General features: G+C 47.2%; 1 protein-coding gene across 14 annotated transcripts in view; it reads right to left on the bottom strand.

Annotated features, from left to right (window-relative positions):
• LOC308180364 (voltage-dependent N-type calcium channel subunit alpha-1B-like) overlaps nt 1–18,657 on the bottom strand; it is a 283,793-nt gene that overhangs the window by 136,259 nt on the left and 128,877 nt on the right. For all 14 annotated transcript variants that reach the window (XM_080561843.1, XM_080561849.1, XM_080561844.1 and 11 more), the window contains 2 exons: nt 16,953–17,056; nt 2,481–2,596 (listed from right to left, as the gene is read on the bottom strand). In XM_080561843.1, the coding sequence (XP_080417969.1) occupies nt 2,481–2,596; nt 16,953–17,056 (220 nt within the window). The remainder of the gene's footprint in view (nt 1–2,480; nt 2,597–16,952; nt 17,057–18,657) is intronic.

The raw sequence follows: 18,657 nt of genomic DNA on the forward strand, positions 1-18,657 counted from the left end.
TAAAAAGAAATACCAAGTACACTCCTCAGCTCTTTCTCCCACTACAGCAGAAAGACATCATACTTAAAATCAAGGAAAAAGCATTTTTCTTCGATCAAATCAACTATTAACATGTGGAACTCCTTGCTACAGGATTCATTGAGGTCAAGGGTGCTAGAAGGATTTAAAAACAATTAGATATTTACATGAATAATAACCAAAACCCTCCAGAGTTACATTACAGCAGAACACCAAGAGCTTTTGCTCTTCCATTTATGCAAAGAGCTTATAACATTTCACTGCCTGGGGCTGTTGCAGGCTGGATAGCCTCTGACCTCCATTCTGCTTGTTTTTCTCCAAAGCACTTTGCTTTGGCCACGGCCACACACACGGTCCTGGGCAAGGAAGAGTGGCTCGATCCGTGATTCACATGGGCATAGCTGAAATCCTGGCTCCAGAAACAGACATGGGAAATCCCCATCAGTTGCACAGTCCCACATTGCAATGCCTGAATTCCAAACACATGACTCTCTCTTTTGTCTAGCCTTCATGATATGTTTGTTTTGTATTTAAAGATTTAATAACATTAAGTTGATTAGTTGACTTTAATTATTGTTATTATTCAGCTGTACTAAGAAGCTTTTTTAAAAAAAAAATCTTATTGTATTTTCAACAGTGCCTTTACAGAATATTTTTATTATTCCCTGATTCAGCTATTTTGCATACACTTGCTTGTTCTGTAAGACCTTCTGGGTCTTGTGTTATTAGACAAAATAAAAAAGATGAGCATTTTAGAGAAATTTCACTGTATATTCATGTGGCATTTATACAGCACTGGCAACACAGAAATAGAATAGCCAATCATTCCCAAAGGGATTCAGTGCTTGGAGCTGAGGCTGGCTGTGTATTTTATAACTTCTCCAGCTCAACTTTCAGACCTCAAGGTTCAGCTAATGACCTCCTCATAGCTTTTATTGGTACAACAGTCCCCAAAATAAAACAAAGCAACCCACAGCCCTCCAAGGAAATTCTCATCTTTATTTTATTAATGGGGAAACTGGGTTTTGGAGCCCAAGAAATCACAAGAGCCTTAAAAGCAAGATGGCAGCAGAGCCAAGGCAGAATCACCGCACTCTGCTCCAGCTAACCAAAAAGCCATTAATTAATTTGAATTTGAGGTAGCAAAAAGCTGTAAACAAACGAGAAGACAAGTTCTAAATGGAAAGGAAAGCAAATGGCCCTTGTTTTCCTACAGAACCACAGAATTAAGGGGAGATAAAGAGTGGTTGCCTAATTGAGGGCACTAGCCATTGAACAGTCACCGTGAATAAAAGTCAATACAACTGGCACTCAATTGTCACTGCGCATAGTGCTCTGGGGAATAATGGGATCAAGCCACCATATAAACTGCCACTAGCTCTTCCTATTTTACATTTCAGACCTCTTTCTCTCTGGCCAGGTTGTTAAAACTCATGTTCAGGCCACTCCTGTCTGAGAAGGCTTCTGCAGTCCCCTTCCCTGCTGGCCCGTGGCTCGCAGAGGGCACCAAGGCAGAGCAGAAACAAAGGTCACAAAGGTCTGTCCCATGGCTTCAGAGCAACACAGTGCCTCCCAGCTGCTGTCCACCAAATCACTACACAATGCTGGAACTCAGTTTCCCCATTTGTAATGGGCAGAGGCGAAGCTGACCTGCCTAGGAAGGCAGCTGAAAACCTGTTTGTGAAGCCACCGCTCCTTTTCTCCCCGCCGTTATTCCAAAAGGCGTTTTCGGTTTACTCAGATGTTTAAGCTTTGCAGAAATGCAAGCAAGGAAGCAAATCAGCCCCAGAAGTTTTCTCAATGCTTAATGAATTGCACTGCGGTTATGTCAATATATATTAGCTACTCTATAACATAGAAGAGTTATTGGTAATCTTTACCATCCAATAAAAAGAAAAACCTGCTATTTTTGTTAAAATAGAGATTTTAGGTCTTTCTTAAAGTTGATCACTGCTTTCAATAAAGCCTAATGTTCAGTTATAATAGTTATAAAGCACTGTTCACACTCGCCAGGATAAGTTTCATGAAAGTGATCTTTGTAGCTCATAAAAATGACACTCCAGTGTATTTTGCCATCATAGCAAGAGAGGCTTATAAAATAGCTGTGGTGGAAAGTAAATAAAATATAAATGACTCATCTCAGGCAACAGTTTCCCCACCACAGAGACTGTGCACTGTATCGCTTTTTGTATTATATCATATTAAGACAATTGCTTTGATCTCAGCAATAAAGCAAGTTGGCGCAACTCCTTTATTTTTGCTTAACCAAACTGGGATCTTCTGCAATAACTTTAGTGTGACTGCGCAGGAACAAGCACAACAAAAATAATAAGTGCTAGTTGGGCCCTGTCCAGGCTTTGCTGGCCAGGGACGCCAAGAACTGGTCCTGGGGTCCTTGTCCTTGCCATCACCAGACTCTATGTGCCACGCACCTTGGTCCAACGTTAGCTGTCTCTCCTTACCTGCTTTGAAGATCCACTCCAGGTATCCATTTAGCTCCCGTTCTATTTGCTGCTGCCTACGGAGTTTCAGGAAAGCTCGGCGATTTTCTACCCTCTCTCGTTCTTTGGCAAATTCACTACAGAGCGAGAAGAATAAGAAAGCACATCACATAAAGTCAGGGAAAATATGCAGCCCTTCTTTCACCGTTGAGATTGTCTCCACAAAGCCCGTGAAGTCGATAGCAGCGGGAACCACAGCACACTACACATTGCTGCCCAACAAGGCACCACTTTGATTCTACCTCAGCTCTTTCTCTGCCCCTCATCCTGCAGGAGGACTGCAAAGTCCGAAATGCACACAGTTCTGTTCTGGGGCCACACAGCATCCTTGCCAATGAGATCCTGATGCACTGCTGCATACATCTGTCCAGCCAGGCAATATGAATTACTGTCCCCAACACTAAAAGCTCTCCTCCATCCCTCTCCACCACCTAAATCACTATCCCCAGATAATTCCCCCTAGAAGCAGAATATTTTGTCAGAGAGGCACCAGTGGTCTTTCAGTTCTGGAAGAGATTTACTTTTCCCAGTTCACCCTCCTCAGAGTTTTCCCAGGCTTAAGCCAACTTTGACGAGCACAAGTTAAATGAGAGCTGTAGGTGAGGTTGGGTACTCTGCAGGAAGTGAAATACCCTCAACCCAGAGCATCCGGGGTAACAATGACCTTACTAATTGATAAGATCACATGGAAAGCAGGCAAATTGTCATCAGATTATGACAAGGCTATACAGTGTGTGGGGGTGGGGTGAGTGAGAAAGGAAGCAAATAACACAGGCTCGAAAAAAAAAAGAAAGATTCACCCAACCACTGCAAAAGCCTTTTCCAAGTACATCCTACAGCCTACCTTGAAACGATGCTGAGATGACAGTGCAGTAACAACCTGCACACACCCACACTAAGGCTTTCCCCAGGCCGGCCTGCGTCACCTCTAGGAGGCTCCTGGTGCTCCACTTGAAGCGACCTCTGCAGATGTTCGTGTCCTCTACCATTTGCAGGGCTCCGAAACAGCCTCTGCAGCCCCTTGCTTTGAGCACACACCAACGAGGGGTTACAGGACTGAATCCCGTGAGAGCTTAACCTGCGTGGTCAGAAGTGTGGTGAGGTTTTGTCCCTCACATATACCAGTGCCCCAGTCTTTGTCCCACTTGACATCTTAACATCGCTGTCTCCTTTCTTGCAAGCCTTAGTTAACCCCACTCTTCACTAATCACCTGCTCATTACCCATGCATGCTCCTCAGTAAGAATTTAACAAGGAGCAGGAGACAGAAAGAAAGAGGAAGAATGGGGAAAAAGGAGCTGCAAGGGCCAAAGCCAGCTTTGTATTCACAGTCTCCATTTCACCCCTCCAAGCTGACAATTTGCTTAGTTTGGCAGGACTGCCTGACCCGCGGAGAAGGGGACTGCAGGAGGACTTGGCTCAGCACTGCGACGCACGCAGCTACCAGCCGCGGATGTGAGCTGCCATCAGCTGAGCTGCTCTCCTGATTTTGGCAGCGCGCTCCCAGTCCCCTGATTCCCCTCTCCTGTCCCCCACCTGACCGCACAGCCCATCCTTGAAACAGAGGAAGCCGAAACACCGCTCTGCTCTGACAGCTCCTCCTTGGCATGTGTCCGCCTGGTGGCTCAGGAGCCTGCACGTGTCAGCTGGGCTGCCCATTTCCCCCCTCTTCCTTTTTAACGTGCTCGTTTCTGGTTCAGCGCCTGCTGGTCGGGGCCACGGACCTCCTCTCCTTTTTTTGATTTCTCTCTGGATGGGGAAGAATGGGATCGGACAGCACAAGGTGACAACGCGCATTTAACCTGCCAGGCACGGAGGGGTGGGGGATGATTTCCTGCATTGCTGGCGTGTGTCGCCATGTGCTTCCAGAGCAGGGCCGTGCCGGGGGGCAGCAGGAGGCGATACCCAGCAGGGAGCCTGGCCGAGGGCCGCAGCGGGCAGGAAGGGCAGCAGGTGAGCCGTGGCACCGCTCCCGCGCCCCTCAGGAGCAGGGGAGGGACAACTTTGCTGCAAAGCCTTTCATCCTCTGCCAGCTCCTAGCTGGCCTAGGGACAGTGAAAGCTAACTAGGTCTTGTCTCTTTGTTCTCAACTTTAAACGTGTACGAAAATGAGGTAGAAACCATGCTAAGTTGCAAGCCTCCAGTACTTTCCGTGCAGTCATGCACTCATTTTGCAAGACACCGGGGAGGAAACGTTGCTGAGCCTGAAGCTACCTGCGCCCACCAGAAGCTGCAGGGAGGCACAGCCCTGTGCCAGAGCCAACCAAAGCAACATCTCGTGGCCTAACAGCCCCAGTCCAGGCCTCCTGCTCCCTGCAGCTGCCTGGTTTGCCCTGCCAGAGCAGCTGGGAAGGCAGCTTTCAGGAGACAACCCCGGTACCCTGGGTCTCTGCTCACTGACTGTCGTCCGAGCGCAGCAGCCTGGGGACTGGAGTGCCCTGATGGGTGCTCTTCCTAGGGGAAGGAAGCATCGTTCGCCCTCTCAGCTCTCCCCAAAGATTTGATTAAGCTGGAACTTGACAAAAGACTTCATCATGAAATGCATTAATATAAGCATGCTTCTCTCTCCGCCACTACGTTTATCATCATTCAAGAACTGAAATATTCCCTGTTTGCAGTACCTGGAAAACTCTCAGAATTCCTGCATGAGAACTTCTCAGCAAAATTTCAGAACATTTTCAAAGACAAATGGAGAAATTCTATCAAAATGTTGTGTTTCATCTAGAAATACTTGAGCTGAAGTTTTCCTGACAGTTCTAAAAGAAATCACTGAAAACCCCATAGGAATATTTGGCAGCAGTAAATAAGTTTCCTGTTTTATCCAGAATAATTGCTATTTATGCCACTGACTTTCAAAAATCTCCCAAACCTTCTGGGAAACTTGGGCAGGAAATATGCTGCCTCCTGACCAGCTTTTCCTTTAGGACTTTCTTCACAGCTGGTCCTCCATACTTTGGCCAGTTTCGTATGGCAGAATATTGAATAACACTCCTCCGTTGTTGCCCTTCATCAACCACTTTTTCCCCCAAAAAGCCCCCCCAAATGCTCCTCTTCCAGCACTGCCTGGTGAGGCATTAGGAGGAGGAAAACTGGAAGGGCTGGTACTCCTACACACAGCACAGCATCGGGAGACACTGCTTTGGAGGAAGACAAGCTCTGCCTTGGTAGATGACTACAGTGCATTTTAGTTATAACATGACAGTTGTGAATAACTGATCCTACAGAGACAAGAGGAACAGACATCAACGGGAGGACATTCATCATAGAAACCATACGCCACACCAGTCAAGCTCAATGTGTCACTTTTTTTTTCCCCCTCAAGAGTGGTTGGTGCTTAAAGTCACCAGGAAAATGGATGATTGTCTCTTATCACATTAGATTAGGGGGAGGAAGAGCAAAATATATCATGGTGTAAATATGCACTGGAATGGCCACTTCAGAGAAACTCATGAGCCTTCCCAACCACGAGAGAGACAAGGTCAATCCATGAGTAACTAGAAGGGACCATAAAAGATTATAATCCAATGACATTCTTACAAGTACTTTACCCGTGTTGGTCTTAAACGGAAAAACAAAAAACAAAAACAATAAACTGTCACACCAATCAAAAAAAAAAATTCTGATCTCCATCCTCCAAGTCCCTGATTGATTTTCGTATACAAGAGAAAAGAGCTGAGATGGAGCACCATGTAACATGCCTCGTGGCCTTGGGTTTCATGGTGCACTCCCAGGCTTGCTACAAGACTAATCACACCATTCAACCTCTGCGATTCAGGTTTTCCCAGTAGAAAGCAGACACAAGTGCTTCCCACTCAAAGGAAAGAGGCAAAGAGAGACGATATAGCATTACTGTCATTGCTACCACTAATAGTGGTGGTGATTAGCAATTCATGATAATGACATAGATAATTAGCTCCTCATTCAGAACAGTACCACTGAGCTACACATGATCTCATGAAAACTCAGATCTTATAATGGGAGAGCAGCCTTCATCTACTGAATCTAAAGCACTGTTCAGAGCAAGCAAAAACAGCACACATCCCAGAAGGGCCTCACTAAGGACTCCCAGAAAGGAATTGAAAAGGACTTTAGAATTTTATGTCTAAAACAACAGCACCAAAAAAAAAAATATCTATCAGTTTAAGGATTGGTATCATCTCTAGCTCAAGCATTTCAAAGGAATGAGTAAGGCTGAACCTGGGTGGCACGTGGCATTGAGGGACATAGTCATGCCTGGAAAAATGCAGCCCCCAAGAACCAAAAGGAGCCAGATAAATTCAGGGGGGTGAGCTGCTAGCTAAGGAACTAGCCAGGCCTACAGATGTTTGACTGCCTGAGTTACTCACAGGCCAAAATGAATTCTCCTGGTGGAGAAACAAAATTGGCCGAGACAGGAGGCTTAATTTGTGAGCTTTGTTGTTCGAACATGGAGCAGTGCCCAAGTACAGACTTGATATTTGACAGCAGCCTGTTAAACAGCCCACATCGCTTGGGAGCAGTGAGGGACAGGCTGGGGGTAGCTGATGGAATACACCAACTCCTCTGGCTGCCTGGCGTGCAAGTTGGAGGAGCATCACTGCAGGAAGCATGTGCCAGAGGAGCGGCGGTGGCACAAACTCACACATTTCATGCTACTAGGGGGCTGCTTGGATGAGGTGAAGCACTAAAAATTCCTGTTTCAGTTCATCCCATTTAAAGCCAGCAAGGAAGGAACCTCAAAAAAACGATTCAGTGCCAATTACCTGGCTATGTTTCTGCAGACTTTCAGAAAGAACAACGGTGAACTAGGAATATCCATAGGATGCTACAAGTGGAACCTGGAGATAAGAACATGCACTTGTAGGACCCCAACGTACGAACATGCTGGGTGATAAAACAGGAAAAAATGGGCATGATACTACCTGCATTTTTTTCAGCAAAGCCAGGTCTCTTGTGCTCCTGACAAGCTGCAACTGCTTGCTGAGGGGCTGTACATTACTTACCAGACCTTCCAGAGTGCCCTAGGGTGAGTTAGTGCACAGGGATCATGCACATCTCTAGGCCTCCTGGCATCCTGAGAGCATCCACATGCAAGCAGAAACGCTTAATTGGATTTAAGGGTGGAAGCCCATTTCCTAACATTTATTTTTGTTAACCATCTGTGGGAAAGAACTAGAAAGAGATCCTTCATTTTTGTTTTGTTTTCTTTCTTTGTCGGGTGCCTGTGATGAAGAGCTTTGCCACCTCATCCTAATCCAGCCAAATCCTTGCTGCTTGGGTGAAGCCAGTTTTGACAGCATGGTGGGGGGCAGATTCCTGCTGAGCCCTCCTCTTGCTCCTGCCATCCTACAGCTCTTACAAGGCTTACGTGACTGAGTTTGCTGCCACATACACACGGTCCTGCAAAGACCCCTGCAGCTTGCTTCAGCAGGGTCTGATCCAGTTAATACTCCTAACATTTCATTCACTAACGGCATCAGCATCCAAGTGTTCACAGAAAAGCAGATTCTTGCTGCAGGGAAAGAATTTGTTCTGCAGGTTCGTATCTCTGTCTTTTGTCTTCCTGAAGAACAGTAAATCCTTCAGAAGGGGAAGTGTGTGCTGGATGCAACAAAAAAAGCCCAACACCTTTATGACTGTAACTGTTTATACAACAAAGGACACAAAGCCTCGGCGGTGCTAAACATTTATCTTACCTTGTGCAAACCTGTACTTTGAGAGGCAAAGGCAGAGAGCGAGTCCTGGAAGAAAGGGAGCCCACAGAGAACCAGCAGCAGCAAGATGGATAAGCAGCAGCAAGATGAAAGGAAAGAAAAGCAGCTGCTGGGGGTCCTGGATGAAGGTGCAGGAAGAGCCTGGGGACCTGCTGAGCATCCCCATCCCCCTCCTGAGGCTGCTGTGGTGACTCAGACCAGCACAGAGAGAGGTGGGCAGGATGGCCAGGAAGGAGTGAGGGTGTCCGAGCAGGGCAGCAGACACCATCTTCCCCTGATTCCTGAAGCATTTTGCTTCAAGCAGGGTGCGCTGTCACTAGGGAACCAACATTGATTGCAGCACCAGAGACCCTTTGAAATCTCTCTGAGATTAAATAACCGAGCAGAGGCCCAGCACGGCTCCAGGAGCCTGAAAGGGGCTGACAGGGAGGCAGCAGCAGGGGAGCAGGAGTCCTGCAGGGGGAAGGCAGCCTCCACCTGGCCCCCTCGGATGCCCCAGCCTTTGGTGTTTCTCAAAGGAGCTTCACCAGGAGAGGACCAAAGGCAGCCACAGCAGGGGCCGAGTTATTCGTGGCAGCAAAGAGAAGGCAAGGAGCGAGGGAAAGGGATGGGGAGAAGAGAGCGCAGTGTTCCCTTCAGGGCATTAATCAGGGTGGATGCCTGTAGAGGTGGAGGGCTGAACGGGTAGAATCCAATTTGGCTTAGGAAAGAAAAAGATGAAAAGCAATACATCCAGGAGTAAAAAAATAAAATAAAATCCAGAGCCAATCTATCCTGGCAGAGAGATACGGGAGGCAGCAAGGTTGAGAGAGAGCTGGGCATGACAGCGCAGCACGAATTACGGAGTTTGCAGCACTCCAGGGAGCAAGACAAGAAGTGCAATTTCCAGCTGCCTGCATGTGAGGGGTCACGGCCTGGGGCTGGGAACCCACAAAGCCAGCAGCACGTGGCTCAGAGCTGTCCATAGCTGGCACCTCGGAGGGCTGCAAACAAAATAGGAGGAGACCAGCAAGGAGCCCCGTTCTCTACCACAGCATCAGACATCTTCACCAAAGTCAGCCATGGGAAGACTCCAGGATTGACCAGGGTGTGGTTATCCTCATGCATAGGCAAAAACTGCAAGTGCAGAGAAATCTGCAAGCAAAACTTAAAATAATGTGATGCCTCTCTGCCTTACTGATTTGTAACCACGAATAGAAATGCATGTAGATTATTAACCCAGTGGTCTTAAATACCTCTAAAAATCGGGCCCGGGTCACCACTGAGCACAAACAAAGTGTATTGATTAGAAAGCTTGTCTGAAACAAGAAGGGAAAAGCATAGAAATGCACTTAGTTTGGGCAAGAAGAAAATCTGAGGGAGGTGGAAGAACGCTCCTCCCAGGGGTGCAAAGGGATCATACAGGAAAAGTGCTGGAATGAGATGAAACTAAGAAGGCAATTCACCTGGAAAGCCATCAATAGGAATTTCTTCATGCTGATGACTTTTGCTACCCCTAAGATACTATTTTCTCATCCAAAAAAAAGTGCTTTGCTGCAAGGTCTGAGTTTTGAACCTTGGTATTAAACAAGGAAGCCCAGAGGAGGACTGAGATTCCTTAGTGCTGAAGATGACAAAGTTCTGTGGCTCCTCACCTGCCCCAGGTTGTCCCATCAGCTGCATGAAATCCCAAATACACCCACTGTTATCTGTCTCACCTTCAGCTCCAGCCAACCAAGATGACCCTGGGCATGGTCCGAGGGGTCATGCCCACCTGCCCCAGCCTGAGCCCAGCCACACAGACCCAGCGGGCTGAGCAGCTTCACCCATCCCAACGTCCACCACGCAGGAGTAAGGACCAACTCCATCAATCCTGCACAGCCAGAGCTGCTGCTGCTTCCTCCTCATTGCTCTTAAGAGGGGGGAAAAAAGAATTTCTCCTCAACCAGCTGATAAAAGATGAAAGTATCACTGTGGGATTGATCACTCGGCACCAAGCCAGGCTTCACAGTCACTTTTATCACTGAACATAGCAGGAAGATGGTTCAAATGCAAGCTAGATACGGGATACGTCGTGTATTTCTAGAAGGAGAGTGCAGAGGTGAAGCCTTCAATGCATCTTCCTTCCTTTTGTCTTTACATCCAGCTTGTGATAATTTCACTTTGATTCCATCTAATCTGATTTGAACTGCTGCAAGTGCCACAACTGGGCAAAGCTGGTCCCAGTGAGGCAGTGGCTCTGGGCAGGGGGACATCGTTTGTCTCGTAGCATCGATTGCCCAGTTCAGCTCAGTGCACGTACTGGATAAACCTCTGGCTCTGTTCTTCAAGCCTGCACCCCAGAGTCAAAGCAGAATTCCTAGGCAATTTAGGTCTCCTATGCATCACTCCTATCTTGCAGGCTTTAATTTCCATTGCAGCATAACAGAAGGTCAAATAAATGTAGTCCATCTCTCCCGTACAAAATCAAAACACAAAAAGAGCAAGGGAGCTACACTTGGTAGGACATTTAGCTTGTCGAGAGGAAGCTCACATGAAAAGTCGTTGCTCCTTCTGCAAGAACCACACGTGCTTCTCCCAGATTTGTGTGCAATGGTGGATTTATTAAAAAGGGTGATGAGCTAGGAACAACGGGAAAGAGAATATTCCTTTTGTTGTGTCTTTCCCCTTGTTTTTAAGGGCAGGTTGAGGAAAGACTAAAAACAATGAGAATGCAAGCGGAGTTTCATATCTTTTCATGATGCAGCTCTTCTAATGCAAATAATTAACAGCAGCCAAAGTCAGATCACAGCAGGTAACAGCGAACTTGGAACTAATTTTCAGGGAAAATGAATGATTGCCTCTGTAATGAGGGAGAAGGAGGACAGAAGAACGCTTTGCCATTATGACAAATTAATCAGCCTAATTCTCCTCCAGCCAGTGCATGTCTTGCAGGCAGAAGTTTTATGATCTCAATCTGGCAAAAATCCTCAGGCTGGGAAAACATGTCATGAAACTCAGCAGAGCAAGTCACCGAGACAGCCGGGTCGGTGAGGTCCTAATGGGGCCGTGCTTGCCCCTAGCAAGCTGCTCGAACAGCCCCAAGGTCTCAGTGACCCAAGGCACCACAGTCAGCAGTGGAAACAGATATCCCCTGGGGAGACCAGAGGACAAGGCAGGGAGCGTTTAATGTGGCTCTGCCCACAGAGCATCACCCCACAATGCAGACTGCTCAGAACAGCGTGCTGCAGTGAGGAGTAAAAGCACCATTTATCCTGACCCTCAATTCACCTGCAAGGTGCCAGCACTGTCCGTGGCTGTGTCCCTTGCCAGGCTCCTGCTGTTCCAAAGATGCTATATCCATAGAAAACGTCTCCCTGCGGTTCCTACACCAGGTGGTCTCAGACAACAAGAGGCAGGCGTTGCACAGCTCAGGGCAGAGCAGCTCTGGGCAGCGTTACAGAAATACACGGGGAAGATGCAAACTGGCCATCGTGGTGCCTCTTCCCACTTGGTTATTGCAGCCAGATGAGTAAACCTCAGGAAAGATAATTACTCTTTGTTGGCTGGTCTGGAGATCCCTCAGGCTTCACCATAAATATTTGAGGATGTGACACGCAGCATTTTTCACACTCGAGAGGCACAGACCCAGGACTCAGATGCATCATCCACAGTGCACTGCCCTCTCTGGCCACGCGCCGGCCGTCTCGCCACCCTCGCCCCTCCTCACCACTGCGTGAAATGGTGCCAGAAAGCACTTAGCCTTGAAATAAGTCAAATCATCTTCCTCGCAGCAGCCCGTGATCATGTTTATCCTCTTTGCATCGTGTAACCCAAAGCATCCAAACAGTCACAAGTGTATTGTACGGAACCACTCGGCTCATTACCAGGCAAAATTAACGCCCAGTTCAACACCCAGGCAGTATGAAATTCTATAATCCCACCAGACCACAGAAGGAAGATGCTAGCTGGGCTGAGAGGGGAGCAGCATCAGGATGAGAAACATAGCCTTGAAAATCACTGCTAAGGAGGGACAGCGGGGAGCTAAAGGTGCTGATGGAGATGGGGGCCCATGTCCTGGTGGCAACAGCTGCAGAGCAGGATGGCAGAGGGCTGCAGCCTGCTAGCAAGAAATCAGTCCAAAGGCATACAAATGAATGAGCATTGGTCAGGACACCTCTGCTCCATGGGGGATTTTCTTCTTTCCTCACTGGAAACTGCAGAACCATGCACAGAGTTCAATAAAAATTTTTATCAGGATCATCACTGGGCATTTTCTGGTTAGAATCGAAGCCCAGACCCATGGCATGCTCCGCAGCAAACAACCCTGCGTTCAGGGAAAAGCAAAAGGTGTCTGGGGTCAACCCTTCTTAGCATGACTTGCAGCCAGAATGTTCCCATGGTGCCACCAGTGACAGTCAATCCCTTTTTCTTACAGAAAGTTTGTATTCCCCGTGATGGATGCCTTTATTGCTGCCTAAATCACAAAGAGTCTACAAATAATCTGATAATTAAGCATAATCACTCGCCTCATTCGATGGAAAAAGGTGTCTCAAGAGTAAGAGCTTATGGATACAAGTACCTAAACATTTTGCTGTTTCACACTGCTCTGGAAACCTTACAAAATACTGCCACAGGTTCTGGGAAATCACGTACCCCAACATCCTGGGAGGAGGTCTGCATGGCTAGGCCAGCTTTTCATGATTAAAACAGAGAAACAAAGCCAAGTGCAGCTCTCCAGCATGAGCAAGACGTGTCTCATCTGTCTGTTTTCAAGTGGCAGACCACTATAGCTCCAATAAAAAAGCAAATGAGCCTACCGAATGTCTTAATGTTACCAAAAGGGAGAGAAATCTCTCCTCCCGCTTCTGTTCTCCTGGCCCACACAGCCCCGACCTTCTCTTGAATCAGCCATGGCACTCATCAAACGCTCCTCCAGAAAAATTAACCTGTCTTTTCCTGCTCCACTGATTTCTGCGGGGCTGATGAGTTTTATCAGTTCGCAGAGAGATCAAACAGGCATCAGAGAGGGAAAACAGAGAGCAGGGGGAACACAAAGAGAGAAGCAGAGAGGAAAGTCCCAGACACGGAACACAAACCTGCATTACCTCTGCCGCACCACAAGCTGGATGCTGTGCTTCTGCCGTTGAGCCCCACACCTTTTGTGAACAAAGGCTGTAGGACTGTAGGAGCTGTTGGAAGTGTAGCTCACTTGTACACGTGTACCCACCACACCTCACTGGGAAAACTAAATCTGACCGTATCCACAGTTTGACAACAGCAGAGTCTGCCTTTGCCCATGATGTGCAGCCTGGCAGGGGGGAAACTGCTACCAACTTCCCCAGGCAGAGCCCCTTTAGCAGTGTGTGGGCAGGCTGACACACCAGCCACTTCAACTCATATCTGCGGTAAAGATACAGGAGAACACAACAATCCTATTGCACTGTTGGATAATTCATGTTCCCAGGTACTGCACGACCCATGTCCTAGGACCACTGGGTGGTCTACATCTACTGCATCTCCATCTGGTAACTACATCTCAGTACTTGGTGGCACAAGGAGAGCAGAGCTCTGCCGGCAATCTGGCCCACAGTGCTTGTGTCAGGGAAGGGAAAGGAACAGAAAGCAGAGAGCACCGTTTCAGGAGGGTATTTAAATATTAACTGATGACAAGAGCACTGGCAGTGCTTTGATCAGCATGCTAGAGGAGGACACGCTGTACAGCAGGAAGAGTCTCATTTAGTCTGGATGACAGAGTCAACATGCTTTTAATTACACCCATAGCCATGCACTTGGAGGATTATGTCATATCAACTGTGGCCCAAGATTTGGGGTTATTTTTATACCAAGTTTTTACCAGCATATACATATTTCCACATCTCCCTGCCACTTTCCTGTCTTCACTTTTATTATAATTCCAGAAGCAACAGCAGCAGAGGGGACAGGTTGTTTGCTCTTTATTTTGAAACAGGTAGCATCTCTTCTGTAGCGTTTGCATTGCAAATGCTGCCATATTTTGCTAGCAGAGGAGACTCAGGACCCTAACCAGATCAATCTATCTCCACTGCTCAAACAGATAAACATGGGAGCTAAGCCCACCTTATGAGGCAGCTGCCCAGTGTTGACATGGGTTCACAAATAACTACAGAAAGGCAGAAAATTCCATTAGGAGTTATGGAAAAACTCTGTATAATCTAATATCAGTAGGAAGCTCAATAGCTTTGTTGTCATTTCATATTATTTATTTTGCCATAATCAGTGATAGCGTCTGCATACCTACTTCAGAAATCTCTGCCTTCCTTATTGTCCACTGAGGAGCACAAATAAGTGAGAGAAAATAGTTCAAAACCAACAGCAATGAAAAATACTCAGGTAAAAGACTTTTCTGTGGCTTCCCAAAGCACAGGCTGGCATGTTGAAGCTGAACTCTAATACTCGTGATGAATATGGCAGAATATTGGAAAATAAAACACAACCTTCCCAACAGGGTTTTTGTGGAAAAGGGCAGTAACAAAGACCATGCACAAGCCTGGGAAACCAGTGATCTAATCTCAGCTTGCCATTGTGCCTGGGGACATTACGTCCCCTCTTTCTACTCCACTGCTCCCTCTCTAATGTGCAGAGAGGGAAGGTGGCAGAGCTTTGTGCCACCCTCAGGAGACTGAAGGCTGCAAGGTGCTCAGATCATGAAGATAAGAAGCAGGTAAGCGAATGCTGAGATAACCCTGTTGATTTTTTTTTTATTTTTTCTATTTTGTAGAACCCCTAACCCTAAATCAACTTTGTTTTATAGAAAACAGAAGGTGGGATATTGCTGAGGATCCTCCACTGCAGGAGCCACGAGCTGACAGTCACTGGAATGCAGATTGCATTACGCCCTTGGGTGAAACCCTGCCCTGTGGAAGTCCACATGCACTTACCAGTGACACCTTCTCTGCAGTTCTTTCAGTGGTCAAAATCTCCAGGCACGGAGACTCATGCAAAGAATGTCCTCCAGCAAAACCACTAATTTTTCTAAAGCGCTGTCTGGGACTTTTTGTTAGAGAATATAATGACAACAGTCTCTGCCTTCAGAGGGTCTTTTTGTCTTTGTGGTGCCTTCCCCTCACCAGACTGTTCACATATACCCAGGTTCCTACATTGCTCAATAGCTGCAAGCCCACCAGGAGCCTGCTGAGCAATGTGGTCAACACCTGTGCTACGATGTTCATTTTCTTCAGCCTCTCCCCAGGAACTCTTCCAGCCAAGGAAATCAAACCACTATATAGAGTAGAATTAAAAAGCTTCCCTCTGTGAAGAAAATATTACAATCCTTACCACTAACAAAGGGGAACTTGACATACAAAGCTGCCTTCTCGTTTTGTTTTCAACAGAAGATACACATTTATATAATATTCATAGCTTGCCCCAAGCAACCAGAGGCTTTCAGGGGAGCCAGGCTGAGGTTCCCATCTTTCAGTCACCAAATACGCATGAATCCATCACAAAGGAACAGGAGCCTGCAGGCTGCCGAGCTTCATTTTAGATCACAAGCATCATTTCAGCCAATGTGGGCTGACCCCGCTGCGCAACGAAGAAGATGAACTACCTAACAAACCACACGCGGTCCTGCCTCTGGTGCTCGCTTGAAATTGTATGTCAAACAAGCATGGTCACAAAGCTCCCCTTTGCAAAGCATCTGATTATGGTGGGATGTCTGAGGAATGGCTTTGATTCAATGGCTTTCATTGGTTATTGATCACGGGCATTATTCCTGGACCAGCAAAGCGCAGCACCTGGCCTTCTCCATGGGCTCTCTTATAATAGTCCATCTCCCTGTCTTCAAACACAATTGCACTTCTGCTTCCTGCTCCTTACCCCAGCTCGTGCTCTGAGGATGAGGATCCCGAACAAAGTAACTACACTGAGCATGAATCTCTTCTTTGGAAAACACTTTTCTTTCTCTAGTAACTTAAAGAGCAAATGTGCAACACTGGAAGGCATTTACCAGTCAACAACATTAACTCTTTTCTCTCTTCCCCAGCTGCCAAGAGCCAGAAATAAATCTAGATTTTTATAGATCTATATAATTGAGATCACCTGGATGGGCAGGAAGAAATTGTGTGCAAAATGAGGTGCCAAAGTCTAAGAGCTCACAAACCATTAAGATGAGTCAGATTGTTAAATGCAGATCAAATTTCCACAGACGCTGGGGGCGTTCCAGCTAGCCTTCAAACTTGGCAGCTCGATCTCTACAATGGCCCAAACCCAGAACTCATATCCAGCAAACGCTGAATCCTTGGCTGACCCCCGGGCTTTGAACATCAAGAGACCGGTACGTCCCCAAACTCCAGACGTTGGCTTCAACGGCTAGAGATCTAAAATAAATAAATAAATGAAGCCGAGATCTTTTAATTGCCTTTTGTTGGAGCGTCAAATTTCCCCATGCTGCACAGCTAGACCAAATCCATTATGAGCACTTTGATTTTTAAGGCAACACAAGAGCAAGTGGTGGCTCAACAGGCCTGAGCCAATATAATTAGAGGAATTCGCTTAACTTCTGTCTGCATTCAGAATCATCTCAATTTAGCCTACCCTGCGCCCTATAGCTCTGCATTCTTATAGGAATAGCCCACAGCAAGGGAAGGACAGGGTAGGAAGTGCGTGGAGACGGGCGATGTACAGTGCAATGTATCACTTCGTCTTCTCTTTGTCACCTGCGTCCTCTCCACAGAGCTAAAACCCACAAACACGCCTTCCCTTCTCACGTCCAGGTGGAGACAAGCAAGTCATTGGTGTCTTACCCTGACAGGACGCCCAGCACCAAGTTGAGCATGAAGAAAGAGCCAATGATGATGAGAGGGATGAAGTAAAGCCAGTTCCAGGTATTTCCTGCAGCGTCATTTGTCTGGAAACCAAGAGAAGGGGAGAGAGAAAAACAAATATTAATCAGGCTCAGGAGCACCGCAGCATAACGTGCAGGGCAGAGGGCACTGGTGATTCCCTCAGATTTCTTGGGGCTGTCTACCACCAATGTACTGGTTAGTTATGATGTAAATATGATAAGTTTTAACCACCAGCAAAAGACCTAACAAACCAAGCTGACTGTCCCACCGCCCACCCCACAATCCACCGTCAGCTCCAGCACAAAGATTCACCTCTAATTCCAGAGGGGGCCAAAATATGACTTCAAATGACCCACCTCTGTGTAGGCCTTTTGCACCAGCCTCCTCCCTCCCTCCCCCGAGCTGCGAACTGCCATGTGCTGAGCATCAGTGCTGTATTTACATCCGAACCGAGGCACATGAGGACAGGAGGGAACCACAGCCTTCCCCTAATCCGGGCTGCGTGGCGCCGTGCCCAGAATCTGTGCACGCACACGGCGCAGGAGAAGACAAGAAGTCTGCAAGAAACCGAGGCGTCCTCAGAGTGGCTGCAATCCCACATCTGCTTGCTCAGCACTTAGGAATTCTGTCATCAAAACCCCGTCTGAGGCTCCCTGATTAAGCAGCAGCCTAGATTAAGGGGAGGGAAGGGTGTTTTAGTTTATGACAAAGTTTCTGCATTCATCAACCACAAGGGAGCTCTTTAAGGAACTGCTGAAAAGTAAAATGCCACATGGCCATTTACCGAAGCCAAGAGAAAAAAAATGCAGATTCTTTTCTTGCGAGTGAAGAACACAGCAACTTGAGAATCTGATGTCAGGTGTAAGGGAGGGGGAAGGGGAAGAAGAAGAGAAAAGACCCAAAGACATTCCTGCTCTCCTCCCTCCGCCTGCAGCAGGTAGAGAATAACATGGGCACAGGGCTGACCTGTCCATCCTGAGATGGAGGAGCCCACAGAGCAGCTCTTACAAACATCACCTTGCAGAAAATGCAATCATTCTAACTGGTATCGGTGCCTTTTCTTTGTTATCCATGGTGCTTTTTAGCCACTATCCCCTATCATATTTGCAAGCGAACTTTTGCTGACCAAAAGAGCCACCGAAAGAGTAAGGGCTTTAAATGCAGCCATGGATATTCCAGCCGGGTGTGCTCAATGCCATCTCAAAGTGTCTCTGCACAAGCCACCCGTGACGTGGGTGACTGATGGCACAGCATTTTCTGCAGGTAATAATGTTTAGGGCACCAATGCAAGCCAATACCTTCCAAGTTGTTTTTAATATGGTGCATATCTGCACAAATCCTTCCTGGGGAACCTTCTCCAGATCACACGAACGACAAGCAGTTCTCCAAATAGCTAAGATCTTCAGAAATATCCGTGTCAGTTGATCAGTGACTCACCGGGAGGAACAGGGACTAACTAACCCAGCCACCTACCATCCCTCCGAAAGGGACGCGTGTGACACCACCGTGTGACAGACAAACGAATTTGAAGAGAAAACAGGCTGGGAAAATGAGAGCAGAAGGACAGGAGAACTCTATCCAGTCCGTTATCTCATTTTAGGGATTTTAATATGCCTTTACCAACACTTGCCATTGCACCCCAGCCCTGATTCTCATTCTGGTG

The sequence above is a fragment of the Anser brachyrhynchus genome, assembly GCF_964034855.1.
Source record: "Anser brachyrhynchus genome assembly, chromosome: 19".
Lineage (NCBI taxonomy): Eukaryota > Metazoa > Chordata > Aves > Anseriformes > Anatidae > Anser > Anser brachyrhynchus.